General features: G+C 45.1%; 1 protein-coding gene and 1 pseudogene across 1 annotated transcript; both read right to left on the reverse strand.

The window, feature by feature from the left end:
• Nucleotides 1-10,446, reverse strand: part of LOC129327977 (zinc finger protein 420-like) — a 33,978-nt pseudogene extending 23,532 nt beyond the window's left edge.
• A 3,289-nt stretch (nt 10,447-13,735) lies between these two features.
• On the reverse strand, nt 13,736-14,053 carry LOC129327272 (zinc finger protein 415-like). The gene has a single exon (XM_054975770.1). The coding sequence runs from the start codon at nt 14,051-14,053 to the stop codon at nt 13,736-13,738; it is 318 nt and encodes a 105-aa protein (XP_054831745.1).
• Nucleotides 14,054-14,807: the final 754 nt, after the last annotated feature.

The raw sequence follows: 14,807 nt of genomic DNA on the forward strand, positions 1-14,807 counted from the left end.
AGGTTTAATGGTATATGGCCAAAGGCCGTCACAATACAGAGTTAAGAACAGTAAAAATTTAAATTTATCATACAAGCATAAAATACAGTTTTTAAAATAACAAAAATAAAATACAATTAAAATGGAACCTTAATAAATACCAGATAGTTATGAAAAAAAAAGAAAGTTTTCCGAGAAAACAATCTTGGCCCTAATCTTTTTTGCAGCTAAAGCAAACAGGAATACTCTCCTAGTGACAAATGAATCAGTATCAGATTACAAGAAAACTAATTTGTCAGTATCAGAAGTTACGCCGCACTAACAAATTAGCAAGAAATTTAGCTCCAGCCTCAGCATACATAGGACAAAATAAGGTGTAATGTAGAAGATCTTCAGGAACTGAGACACTGCATATACAGAGACGAAGAGCCACTGGGGTTCGAAGGTATCTTCCTGTAAGTAAAGCTGTCGGCATTGTTTGAAAGCGCAGGGAGGTAAATGATTTTCTGAGATTTTGGGATGTGATATTCACTAAATAAGGAGATCTAACATGATCTCTTTTGATCAGTTTAAACCAGGGGGAGGATCTGGATTGAGAAACTGGAAAACTGTCCAAAAGAGCATCACATCTGTAGACCCAATTTTGTAAGCTGGAGCCATTATTTAAAATCCCCAATAAATCATCTGGGATGGAATAATGAACAAGAATGTTATTGTAGCAGGCTGCCCAGCGTGAGTCACTGTGTGTCATCAGCTGAAAGCATTGCTTGCTCGTAATAACTTCATTGCCCTTGCTCCAGAATTTAAGTATGGCCAAATGAACCCGAGCTCTAACTGAAGGCAAACCAAGTTCTGCCCTCATTAGGGCTGCAGGGGTCCCCCTGGGTAGGGCAAGCAATCCTCTGATGAAAAGATTTTGAATGGATTCCAGACGGGTTATAATATGTTCTTTCTAACCCAACCTCTATACCGTAAAGAAGGTGGGGGATTGCCTTACATAAATACAGTTTTATTGAAGGGTCTACAAGAGATCCAACCTTGGTATAGTAGAATCTCAGAATTGCCCCTATTATTTTTAAAGTGGAGGATTTAACAATATCCAGATGTGTATTCCAACTTAGGGTCTTGCTAAAAGTCACTCCCAAATACTTATAGGAGCTGCACTGTTCAATGGGAATTCCATGAATACTCCAGATAGTCCTTCTGGGCTGCCTTATTTATTTGGATTTGTAAAATCTCATTAATTGCTTCAATTATATCTCCCCAGTATTGCTTAGCTACCTCACAAGTCCACCACATATGATACAGTGATCCTTCATGCTTTTTCAAAAAGAGTCCAGTAGCACCTTTAAGACTAACCAATTTTATTTTAGCATAAGCTTTCGAGAATCAAGTTCTCTTCTTCAGATGCCTGATACAGAGACTGGTCAAACACAGAAGAGCAGAGGGAAGAGGCAATTAGGGGGGGAGGGGGAGGGAGCAATCAAAACATTCCTTTGCTAGTATATGTAAACATCTCCTTTTGGTGTGTGTATCAGTTGGCTTCAAAGGAGTTTGCCCTGTTAGTTTATAGAAGCCAAACAGCTAGACCATCCAATTCCAATGCAGTATGGGCCTTCGATAACCACAGCTCTCCCTGCCAGATGCATCTGACAAAGAGATCTGTGGTTCCCGAAAGCCCACGCCAGGTACCACTGAGCTCCCCCAGACCCCACCTCTGTAAAGGAAATCTGTTACCTGTGGTAATGTGATAACCATTCATAGTCCCTATTCAGTCCCAGCTTGACAGAGTCAAATTTGCATATGAATTCCAGTTCAGCAGCCTCCCGTTGGATTTTGTTTTTGAAAGGTTTCTGTTGAACTACAGCGACCTTTAAGTCTTTGATGGAATGTCCTGGTAGGTTGAAGTGTTCTCCCACTGGTTTCTGGACGTTTCCATTTCTAATGTCAGTTTTGTGTCCATTTATTCTTTTGCGTAGAGGTTGGCTGGTTTGTCCAATGTACAGAGCAGAAGGACATTGTTGGCACATGAGGGCATATATCAGATTGGAGGATGAGCAGCTGTAAGAGCCAGAGACAGTGTAGTTGATGCCATTGGGTCCTGTAATTGTATTCCCTGGGTAGATATAGGGGCAGAGCTGGCATCTGGGTCTGTTGCAGGGCCTGGTACCTGTGCTGGTGACTCTGCTGGCTGATTCATGGTTGTGAGTGAGAAGTCGTTTAAGGTTGGGGGGCTGTCTGTAGGCAAGGAAAGGTCTTCCACCCAGGGCTTCTGAGAGAGAGGTATAATTTTCCAGGATGGGTTGTAGCTCACTGATGATACGTTGGATGGGTTTGAGCTGGGAGCTATAGGTGACAACCAGTGGTGTTCTGTTGTTAGTTCCTTTAGGTTTGTCCTGGAGTAGGCTGTTTCTGGGTACTAGTCTGGCCCTGTTGATTTGTTTCTTCACTTCCCTCTGCTCTTCTGTGTTTGACCAGTCTCTGTATCAGGCATCTGAAGAAGAGAACTTGATTCTCGAAAGCTTATGCTAAAATAAAATTGGTTAGTCTTAAAGGTGCTACTGGACTCTTTTTGATTTTGCTACCACAGACTAACACGGCTAACTTCTCTGCATCTATGTTCATGCTTTTTACATTTCCAGCATTTGTCTGACTTGGTATTTCCTAATGCAATTTTCTTTGGTGTTAAATACCATCTATAAATCATTTTATATACATTCTCTTTAATATTCGTACAAGTTGAAATCTTCAGTGTATTTTTCCACAAGTGCTCCCACGCCTCCATTGTTATTTCTTTATGAAAATTTATTGCCCACTTCACCATCTGGACTTTTACTATTTCATCCTCCGTATGCCATTTTAGAAGTACTTTATAAATCTTTGAAATTTCTTTCTTGCCTTCTTGTAATATCACTTCTTCTAATTCTGAATTTTCCATTCTTATTCCTCCTTTTAAACAGTCCGAGTTGTAAAGATCTCTGATCTGCCTGTATTGAAACCATCAATAACAAGGAGACAGCTCTTCTTCTGTTTTTATTCTTAATATTTAATGTTGTATTTGTGTTATCTCCTTCTAAGTTAGACGTTGCTGTTCATTGTCGACAGTTCTCGGATCTATTACTTCATACGGAACCACCCATGAAGGAATTCCATCTTCCATGTAAATCTTATATTTCTTCCAGATTGTGAAGAGGCTTCTTCGGATGTAATGATGCAAAAACATAGAGTCCACTTTTACTTTATCATACCACAAATATGCATGCCATCCAAATATTTTTTGTGTCCCTCCAAAGCCAGCAATTTACGTTTTTTTAACGTTATCCAATCTTTTAACCATGCCAGACATATTGCTTCATAGTATAGTCTTATATTGGGCAGTTGCAAACCACCTCTTTCCTTCGCATCCTGTAATATTTTCATTTTCACACATGGTTTCTTGCCTGCCCACACAAAGTCTGAAATTTTCCTTTACCATTTATCAAATTGTTTAGAGTCTCGAATAATTGGAATTGTTTGCAACAAGAACATCACATGCAGTAAGATATTCATCTTTACTGCTGCTATTCTTCCCAACCATGATAAATTCAGTTTATTCCATTTTATCAAATCTCTCTCTATTTGTATCAACAATTTCTCATAGTTGTTTTTAAATAAATCTATATTTTTCGCAGTCAGTTCAATGCCAAGATATTTTACTTTGTTAGTTACCTCACAGTCCGTTATCTCCATTAGTTCTTGCTGCTTCTGCTTAGTCATATTCTTACATAATATCTTCGACTTCTTTTTGTTCACATAAAATCCAGCCAAGTCTCCAAACTCCTTTATTTTCTCTATTACCTTTGGCATGTTCTCAATTGGATCATCTACTATTAACATTATGTCATCCGCAAATGCTCTGACCTTGTAGGAAAATTCCTTTATTTTTATGCCTCGGATTGTGTCGTCCTCTTGTATTTGAATCATCAATATTTCCAAAATCAAAATGAACAACAATGGAGACAGAGGGCAGCCCTGTCTTGTGCCTTTACTTATTTTCAATTTTTTGGTCAAATCATCATTCACTACAATCGCTGCACTTTGGTCTTTATAAATTTCTTTAACCGCTTGTATGAACTTTTCTCCCATTTGCAGCTTTTCCATAGTGGCAAACATAAAGTCCCAGTTCAGGTTGTCAAATACTTTTTCCGCGTCCACAAAAAAGAAACTGGTGCAGTGACATTTTTAGTCCAGTTTGGGTAAGGAGAAACAGCAAGCGTTTATCTATATTTGTGCTAGCTAGCTTCTTCCAGAGATGGTTTCTATCTATAGAATCGAATGCAGCAGCAAGATCAACAAATGCTACAAAAAGGGCTTTAGTGGGGCCATTTATGCCTGATAAGGCTAACTGATATTTTGACAGTGCTCAACTGTACTTTGGCCCTTTCTGAAGCCAACCTGATTGGGGTGGATTACATGATTAGAAATTTCCCAGTTCTCCAATTTATACAGAAGATATTTACTATAAAGTTTTGCTGTAATATTCAACAAGCTTATGGGACGGTAGTTTTTTGGATCTGCTTCACCGTCTTTCTTATGAATAGGAGCTACAATACTCAGTTTCCATCATGATGGGAAAATGCCAGTTTCATTAACCTGCATAAAGACTCTGGCAAGTATTGGCGACCACCAGTCAGGGAAGGACTTTAGTAGTTCCGGAGGAATAAAATCCTCTCCTGGAGCTTTTCCTGAGGCTAGAGAGGTGATAAGATCTTTAATCTCAGGTTCAGAAACTGGGAGCCAATTAGGAGATACAGAGAATTCGGAGTGGGAAATCTGCCTTTGTAAGCCATCGATCAAGGATGGGGATTAAGGTGCTCCAAAAATGTTGCTGAAATGTGTATGTCACTCTTTCCCTGAGATTTGAGCTTCAAGCTGAAAAGGAGGCTTGCCAAGCCCAAAGGAAACAAGTTCCCAAAAACATGACTCTCTTTTCTCTGCGACTGCCAGACCTAATTCATGCCATAGATGTTTGGCATGATCATGGCATGAGACGCGAGGTCTTCCTTATAAGTTTCAGTTTGGGCCTGGTTTGGTTGCTGCCTCTCTGACTGCCATGCTTCAGAGTCAGCTACAAAGACACTTTTTGTCTGAGGCGGACAAAAGAGAGTCTCCTTCTCCTCAGTTGATTCAAACAGCTCTGTGAGGGGTGAAAAGCGATTTGGGGTTTCAATACTATATTGCAAGTTTTGTTCACCATGTTTTCTCTTTCTCTTTAAGACACAGAAATCTTCTAGTCTGGTCTGTTTACACTGGCAAAAAGCCAGGTTCGTCAAGGTCTCTTGGGCATTTGCCAGGAGCCATTAGTTAACTTTCAAGTTTCAAGACTTACGGTTTTTTCAAGATTTATGGTTATCTAAATAACTGACTGCAGAGAGACCTTCAGATTTAGCAGCCTCACACCAGCTCAAATATATATAGAAAAAGGAAGATAAGAAGGAAAGCAGCTCCGTCGGCTGGCAAAATGTGAGTTGTTGTGCTCCAAATGAAGGTAATTGGGCCACCACGGTCCAGGTACTTTCTAGAACCTCACCCCACCCCCAATTTGCAATGGAAGCTACAGTTGACTACGGCAAGCATAACCCATCAATAAATAAAGGTAAGGGTCTCAAAACTGAACCCCCTTTTGGCAGCCCAGAGAAGAAAAATGGAATAATATCCCCTACTTTGCTGAACAAAGAAGGTTTAAGAATGTCCCTGAGCTAACGGAGATGGTGAGGTTCAGTGATTAGAGGATCTGTTCAGGATCTAGGAGGTCCACAAACGATTCCCCATTTGCCACTAAAAGTGAGTGGTTGACCTTGGGTCAGGCATGCATATTCAGCCAAACCTACCTCACAGGGTTGTTGTGAGGATAAAATAGTGGAAAGGACAAGCTAAGCCATTTGGGGTCCTTGTTGGGAAGAAGGTGTGCTCTAACACTGGCTATAAATCTTTAATTTTGCCTACAATTGGACAGGAAAAGATGATCACTGAGGTTTTTGCTTCATCCAGTATTCCTAGAACTCTTTTGTCAGGAGGCAGAGCTAGGGCTCCACTTTGAAGGATTCCTGCAGATTTGGGGGAGGAGCCTAGAGAGGGTGGAGTATCCTACTATATAATTGAGTAAGCATGTTTCAGACAACTCACTTTATACCCTCGTGCACCACCAGAGGGCACTGTTGCGGAGGGAAGCCCAGGCAAGGCACTATGTCCCTCCAGAAAATGTGCTGTGGCAGGAAGGCCAGGCCAGGATCAGGAGGGGAAAAGGTGGCAATACCAGCCCTCTGCTTTTACCCAGATGGTATTAGTAGTGGAACAGGTGGTAATACCCCTGCCTTAACCCAACTGGTATTCAGGGTGGAGTAGGTGGCAATGCCCATCCAATGCCTTAACCCAGCTGGTATTAGGAGCGGCGCAGGTGGTAATGCCCACCCCCTGTCTTCCTCCAGCTGGTATTGGGAGCAGTGAATCAAAAAAACCCACAACAGTAAGGACAAGCAACTTAACATAAAGTCTACAAAGTACAGCACACACGGTTTAAGTTACTAACCACTTTTATGAACAATATTAATCACAAAGGCCACTAGCCTGTTCCTTTTCAGAACAAAATGAACACAAGGGCCCCTCCTTAGGAAGACCAGTTCCTTTCTCCTCCCACCAGCTTCAATCACACAAGGAGAGGACTCCTGCAGAGCCAATCCATGTCAAAATACAAAGACCAGAGAAGGAAACATGAGCTGCAGGGATTTGCTAGCATGAAGCTAATCCAATATCTTCCATCTCTCCTGATCAGAGCCCTCCTCATCAACCGATTTCTCTGCAGCCTGAATTTATTGTACGCTTTCTTTTTCAGGGACTGTAATATCCCCAGGGCTGGGAGTTCCAATCTTTCCTCTGCGGACAATGAAAGTTGAGTCCTGAAATCAAAGAGGACCAAAAGAAGATGCCTCTCCCCCCTTCTATTCTGCAGTTAGGATAAAAGGGAAAGGCTCCTTACCCAGAGACACCACGATCTCATAGTTTTCCTGCATCACTTCCCAGTAGAGTTTTCTTTGGTCCGGATCCAGGAGAGCCCATTCCTCCTCCGTGAAGAACATGGCTACCTCCTCAAAGGATACTGGGAAGCTCTGAAAGAGGAAAATGTTGCCCACTTGATCATCGATTCCCATTCCTGAGCACTCAAGAAAGAAAGCAGAATCCCACCAGCCAGCCCTTTGATCAAATCAATACCAAACATCAAACAAATGGCAAGAAAAATGACATTTTCTTGTACTTCAGTCTCTGACATGTATAAGATACTGAAAGTCTCCAAGAAATACAAACTCAAATAGTTGCATAGAACTGGGCTTTAAGGGAAAGTTCACTATATTGCAGAAAAATTACTAAATTGCGGTGGGAGGTATTCCAATCTATAACAAGAAAGTGAAGACTAGGCAAGTTAAAATTGACCACCAACTTCAGGATCCCTGTGGGAGCTGCACTACCAAAATCAAAGGGAATAGGATCATCCTGACCCAGATTCTCTCCAAAATGTCCCTCTGCTCTTTTGCAGTGGGAGGGAGGGTTTACTTCCTAAAGGCCAAGAAGGTGGAGGTGGGACAGGCAGGGAGGGTGGAAAACAAACCTTTGGACCACTTGCCACTTCAGAGGTCTTGTGGACAATGAAGCCCATTGGAATCACACTCCAGAGGAAGGCATGGAATGTGCTGAAAATTCTTACTGTCAAATCTGACCAAACACCTCTTTTGGTTTAGCTTGTGCACCCTGCAGGGCAAGGGAGCCCCTTAAAATTTGCAGGGAGAATAGGAAAGGGCCCCCTTTGGACCAGTCCTTAACAACAGTTAAGGACAAAATCCACCCAGGTTGCAAGCATGGCACACACCCAAGCATGGAAAAACACTCCCCCTCCTCACACAGATGCCACCTGGGCAGTTTCCTCCTTAACATGTCAATTCTATTAAAAGTTTAGAATTGCAGAGAGCCATTAAAAACAAAAGAAGAATCGCAAAATCAAGATATTAATTTGGACTGGTGGTCAAGAATACAGATTGAATCTAGATATAATAAAGATAAAAAAAATGGGGGGTTTCTCTTTAGAACAAAGAGAATTCAAAAATGGTTATGTGATTCAGAGGAAAAGTTGATCAAGAAAATGTATATCTTCTACAAAATATCTTACAGACAACAATTCCTTTGAAACCAGATTTTTTTCTATTAAACTGTATGTCAGACATAAAGAAAAAGCAAGAACACTTGGTAATCCATATAGTAACAGTGGCTAGAATCTTATTAGCAAACTATTGGAAACAACAAAGAATCCCCCAGCAAGAATTAATGACAAAGGTAATGGAGATGGAGGAAATGGATAAATTAACATTGTTAAAGAAAGGGCAAACGGAAGAAGACTTCTCTGTATCATAGGATCCCTTCTACAAATGGATGACATAACGATAATCGGTAAACATAAATATGATACTAAGATTAACTGTATAATGACATAGTAGAACTCACAATTAAAGATGTAACAAGATGGAATATAAGCGATAAAGGAATAGATAATAGCTATCGACAAGTAAAATGATGTGCTGTATGTTTGTATGTATATGTGTATGTTTTGTATGTTTGTATGTATATGTTTTGTATGTTTGTATGTACATGTGTTGAAAAACAAAAAAATATTATAATTAAAAAAAAGAAAAAAAGAAAATGTATATCTTCCTAATGCAAATGAAAAAAAATGAAGGGTGGAGAAATGTAAAACATTATGGGTACGGAACTTGGGTAATAATATTGACTCAGCTCAATGGAATGAGATATGGAAAGTAAATATTAAAATAACAGGCAGCGCAATCCTAACTGGGGTGGGGAAAGTGAATAGGAACCAAACTAAGGCTTGCGATGGCGCATCTGGTCCTTACGTCCGCGTAAGTGGCCCTCCGCCAGTGCTGGGATGTGGCGCTGCCCCACCGGCAGGCCGGCACCGGCGCAAGCAACAGGCGGCCAGGCGGAGGCAGAGGAGTGGCGTAGAGCCCCGCAACGGCGTGGGGGGGTGGGGAGGAGGGCGGGGCCAGAGTTAGTCTGCTCCCTAAGCCCCTCCAGAAGCGAGAACGCCCACAGCGGCGCTAAAGAGCTACGCCACGGAAGAAGAATGCGTAGCCCATAGGAGCCCATGGAATGGTGAAAAACCGGCCCCCTCTCTGAGTGCCCAGCCCCGCCCCTGTGGCCTGAAGGAGCATAGGATGAGAACTATCTTGGGGACCAATCAGTGTGTGTGCCCGGTTTGGACAAACCCCCCTCCCTGCACCCAATCATCCGCGACCGCGCCCTACAAAATATCCGGGCAGCCCCGCCCAAACCGGAGAGAGCATTCACAGTGGCAGGCACAGAATGCACTTGGGGGACTTTGTGAAAAAGTGGGGGAGCTTCCTGTCAAAGGGAAGAAGTGCAAATGTCTGGCTAACTCCCCTTTTACCCTGGCAGGAAGAACAACTCAACATGTAACTGGATTCATGCAAACTAGTTGCCTCTAACTAAGCACAAACCAATTAACCCTTCCGTGGCAGAAGGGAATGACACTTGGCGAATTAACTGCAGCCACTCCTGTTTCCTTGTAGGTATCCTGACTCTGGAGTTTGTCATGATACTAAAGTAATCAAACAGATGAGGCAGCTAGCAGTGACTGATCTGTGTCATCAGTAGTAACAGAGTGATGACAGGTAGCTATCATGTGACACCAGCCAGGTGATGTACTTCTCTGTAAATGTCAAGGACACCTGGGCTGGCACAGTGAGTCAGCACGGTGTGGGGATAGGCTACTGAGTAATATATAGGGATGCAGAGTCTTGTACTGCACAGAGCTCCAGCTCTGCGGGTTGCTGGCGAAGCACTTTGTCAGTCAACGTAATATCTCTGTAATGTATCCACCTGTAAATAATATAATACACCATTTGTACTGAAGCTTGGTGTGTCGTGTCTTCTCTTGAACCCTGCCACTGATGCCTGTGTAGCATAAGCCACCGCAACAGAGTTCCTGCCTGGTAATGAGTGACGGAGCGCTGACAGGTAAGGCGGAGGTGGGGGGACAGGGAGGCCCATTCTGCAGATTAGTACTAACTGCCCCTTCACCTGAACCGACCTGCTCACTTGCCGCATTGGGTGAGGCCCAGCAGAGGTGGGAGGCAATCGTGGCCGCCCCTGCCCACCCCAGAGGCAGTTGCCCCGAAAACTACTTGTGACCAGGTCTCTGTAACAACCAGCTCATTCCCTCCCTTAAAGGTAAAGGCTTCCCAAGGCCAAGTGCATCCTTGCCAGACTGTCGTGCATCAGCTGGTCGCTGCTGCCCTCGACTATGCGCACCCACTCAGATGGCGGAGTGTGGGGCTTGCCTCGCCAGTGGAATGAGGCAAAGACCACATGTGTCCTTTTCTCCCGCAGGCACGACCAGGGCATGGCTGCTCTCCTGTGCCCCGCCCTCCTCAAACATCCGCGACGGGTGGTTGACTGCAGCCCAGAAAGCATTTTCGCGCCACAGCCTCCATCTCAGCCCCGCCCGTTGGAGTGGGAAAGAGGGCCGTGTGGAATGTTCTGGCTCCCTTGCTAGCCTAAAAACAAGTCCGCTTTTTCCAGTGCAATAAAACGAGTTGAAAAACAACTACCTCCTGTGTCTGCATGCCTGACTTTGTCCCGAGCCCCTCCCCCAGCACCCCCTATCACATATTTCCACCTGCACATCACTACAAATGTATCTGACAGACCTCGTCCTGCCTCCCTGCCGCCTCCCTCCCCTCACTGTAACGTCAGGCAGAGGGTTGGGGCCGGGCATGTCTGCGGGGAGGGGTGAGCTACCGAGGGCATTCAATCCCTGGTAGGGCGAGCAGCTGGCATCTGATACGCCAGGGAGAGGATTGCTGGGGGGTGCTGCCAGGGGGCGGGAAATGGCAGGGGGAACGGTCTGCTCACTCCAACCCTAGCCCCATCAGCGAAGAAACTAGGGTGGCAGCAGGTGGATGCCATATCCCGGGCAGGAGGTCCCGTGTGCCCAGGGAGGGTCGCTCCCATTGCAGCCATGGCTGCAACAACACAGTCTCATGAGCGGCCGCCTCCAAGAGTGGGTCCGACCACTCGGGTGCCTGCAGCAGCCCCATTGGTCATTCCGACACCCTCCGCCCCACCTTGCATCCAATCCTGCGAGGCAGTTGCCAGGCTTCCGCGCCAACACGGTGTGGATGTTGGGAGGGGCGGGGTGTGTCCGGGGCTGTGAGTGGCTTCACCCTGGCCCAGCACCGTCTCCTGCTTTCAGCATCTGGGGCCGCTTGCGTTGCCCTGCCAAGGCATGGGAGCCACTCCTAGGCCACCGGCCCCACCAATCCTGCAGGGGAGGCTGCAGGCCCCACCCACAGGGGCAGCGGAGGAGCACGCCAACCGTGCAAAGTGGTCAAAACGCGGGAGCCCGGGGGGCCCCAGCTGGCAGCCACTGTGCGCCCCCCTGCCTGCGCCATGCAGGCTGGGCGGCCAACCAAGACCCCGAGAGGGCTCCCCCCACTAGCAAGTTGCGCAAACACCCCAGATCAGGGCAGCATGCCAGGCGGGGCAGGTGCGGTAGGGCGGTTTGGAAGACATGCCAGAGCGGCCCCTGGCCAGTCCTTGTGCATCCTTCACATCTCCCCCTCTCGGAAGGGATGTGCTGCTAGCCTGCTGGGGCAGGGTGTTTGGTTGGAGAGGCAGGGCTGCGGCCCGGGCTGTTATACAGCTGCTGGAGGCAATGGGCCAGGGTCCTGGGGGGGACAGGACGAGGTCAGTGAAGCGGAGCTTGGCCGCGTGACCTAGTCGCCGTGGCCAGGGCTGGCTGGGTGAGAGTGGCAGCTGCTTCTGACCACGCACTCGAACAGGCGCCAGATGCAGGGGGCAAGCGGGGGGGGGCTGGCGAAGCAGCGCCCAGGCCATCGACAGGCCCCTGGCTGCCTGTCCTTCTGAATGGGCTCTCCCCGGCCATCCCTCCCCATGGCCCCTCGACGCCCTACCCCTCCTACATGCCTCCCCTTCCTCACATCTGCGGGGGGGACCTGTGGCCTTTGCCTTGGGATGGGGGCGAGGGTGGGACCGCTGTGTCTGCCTGTTGGTGGCAGCCTCAGGCCAACCCTCCCCTTCGGCACCACTTGGTGGCTGTTTCCTGCTGCTGGGACCGCCTGCTGCCCTGGATTCCTCATGGCAGGGCGCCTACCTGTCCCATGCCAACATCTCTGGACGTGGCCACCACGGGCTTGATGCTGAATTGGGCAAACGAGAGGAGAGGCTCCTCAGACCATGCCCACCCCTCTCCTTCCCAACTGCGAGCCCTGCCCAACACACGAGCCGAGGCGGTCTGCCGGCATGGGAGCGGTTTGCCTGTTGCTCTAGGGCCTGGCTGGGATCTCATGCCTGCCCATTGGCTGTGCCTTTCCTGGCCCCTCCCTCTGTCGCTTGTCAGGAACAGCACCCTTTGGTTGCGCCTGGCGGCGGCCACACATCATACCCACCCACAAGACTTTCTGGTTCTCCCAATTTGCATCTCTGCACTGCTGCCGCTGCCACCGCACTTTGCTGGCATAGGATCCAGCATGGCGCCGCTCCACCTGTGCAGCTACGCCGGCTTTGGGACTGGCCATAGGACTGCGCAGTTAGTCTCCTATGTTCAAAGAGAACTTCTATAAAATGTTTCATAGGTGGTATCTAACACCAGATAAACTTGCTAAAATGTTTAAAAATATGTCAAATAAGTGGTGGAAATGTAAAAAATCTATTGGGATGTTCTTTCATATATGGTGGTCCTGTAATGATTGTACACAAACTAATACAAACTATCAAAATCAAAATGAGTCCAGTAGCACCTTTAAGACTAACCAGTTTTATTGTAGCATAAGCTTTCGAGAATCAAGTTCTCTTTGTCAGATGCCTGATCCGAACAGTTCGGATCAGGCATCTGACGAAGAGAACTTGATTCTCGAAAGCTTATGCTACAATAAAATTGGTTAGTCTTAAAGGTGCTACTGGACTCTTTTTGATTTTGCTACTACAGACCAACACGGCTAACTCCTCTGGATCTAATACAAACTATTTTGCAGATACCAATTCCCCTTGAACCAGAAACTTTTTTATTAAACTGTATGCCAGATATGAGCAAAGAGCAAAAACATTTGATCATTCATGTAGTAATGGGGGCTAGAATTTTACTAGCGTCTTACTGGAAACAACAAAGAATTCCACAGCATGAACAGCTAATAGAGAAAGTAACGGAAACTGCGGAAATGGACAAATTATGTGTTACGTGCTACCTATTAATCCTCTGGGAGTATGGGGAGTTCTAAATACCATTCAATGTCTGTTATTTGAGAGTTCAGTGTGTTATCTACACTTTGAAGTTAAACACTTTCATTTTTATAGCAAGTGTCCTTGGGGCCAGCTGCATCTAGCCTGAATTGTATCTTCTCTTGGAAAGGGAATGATTTCATACTCAAACTGTTATTTTAGTCTAAACTATGATACTTTTGTTTCTGACCTTCGTGCTAGAATTCTAATGGGTCTCTAACCTGAAGGTGGGACATTGTGCTATCTCTACCCACCCTTTCCCTTAACATGTCACTTCTGCCAATACCATTGTCTGAGCACCTTGAACCTGATGGATGTCCAATAGAAGTTACTTCAACCAAATCACGTCTGTGTTTCCTGTGGAGCTCTTCCAACACTCCAAGCATTTATATGGCTACTCCACCATGTGAAGCATTTGATGGCTAGTTACAGAGCAATTCATAGAGATCTTTCCATACTCCAAAGATTTATATGGCTTCTCCCCTGTGTGAACCTTTTGATGGCTAGTTAAGTGGATATTGAAAGAGAAGCTCTTTCCACACTCGAAGCATTTATATGGCTTCTCGCCTGTATGAAGCCTTTGGTGTCTGGTTTGGGTATCTTTATAAGAGCAGCTCTTCCCACACTCCAAACATTTATATAGCTTCTCCCTGGTGTGAACCTTCTGATGTCTAGTTAGATTGGATTGTTGAGAAAAGCTCTTTCCACACATTCATATGGCTTCTACCCTGTGTGAATCCTGCAATGTTTAGTGAAGTCACCATTATGCGTGAAGTTCTTTCCACCTGGCAAGGACTAACAGTCACGACTGAAAAATTGAACCATTAGCTAAATCCAAGACAAATCATATTTTTATATTGTCACATATGAAAGATCTTAAGTTTCTTATTAGATAGCACAAGTCATTATTCCTACTAGAAAATTTCAGCCCTCATAATTTTGGAACAGGAAGTATGAAGCACATGACAATAATCAATATTGAGCAATACTAGGCCAAGCACTTGTATTCTAGATGAATTTTCAGATTTTGCATGAACCGTCTGTTGAGTTCTGTTCTATTTGTTAGGTAATTCTAACAGGTGTGCTTTAATCTTTTGACAGTTAATTAAAATAGTGGACTCTATCAAGATTAATGTTCCTCTATCAGAGATTCAACCAACGGTGATCCCTCAACTTAACTTTTTCTGACACTTCTCAGAGAATTATAGTTTTGTAAGTCTGAGTATAACATAATTTTTTACTAATTGGAAGATTATACAATAGAAACTATGAATATTCAGTGAAACATCAGACCAATTATCGTTTGTGCTATCATGTGAATAGACTTTAAATATTTGCATATGATGATGTATAAAATTGCAAACTCAGAATGGCAGAGCTCTGATGGAAGAAATCTCTTGAGAGAATTTAGGTGAGAACTTATTTTACCTATGCATTTCATTGGAACTTTATGTTAAACTTGGAAT

Source organism: Eublepharis macularius, chromosome 4 (assembly GCF_028583425.1).
Source record: "Eublepharis macularius isolate TG4126 chromosome 4, MPM_Emac_v1.0, whole genome shotgun sequence".
Lineage (NCBI taxonomy): Eukaryota > Metazoa > Chordata > Lepidosauria > Squamata > Eublepharidae > Eublepharis > Eublepharis macularius.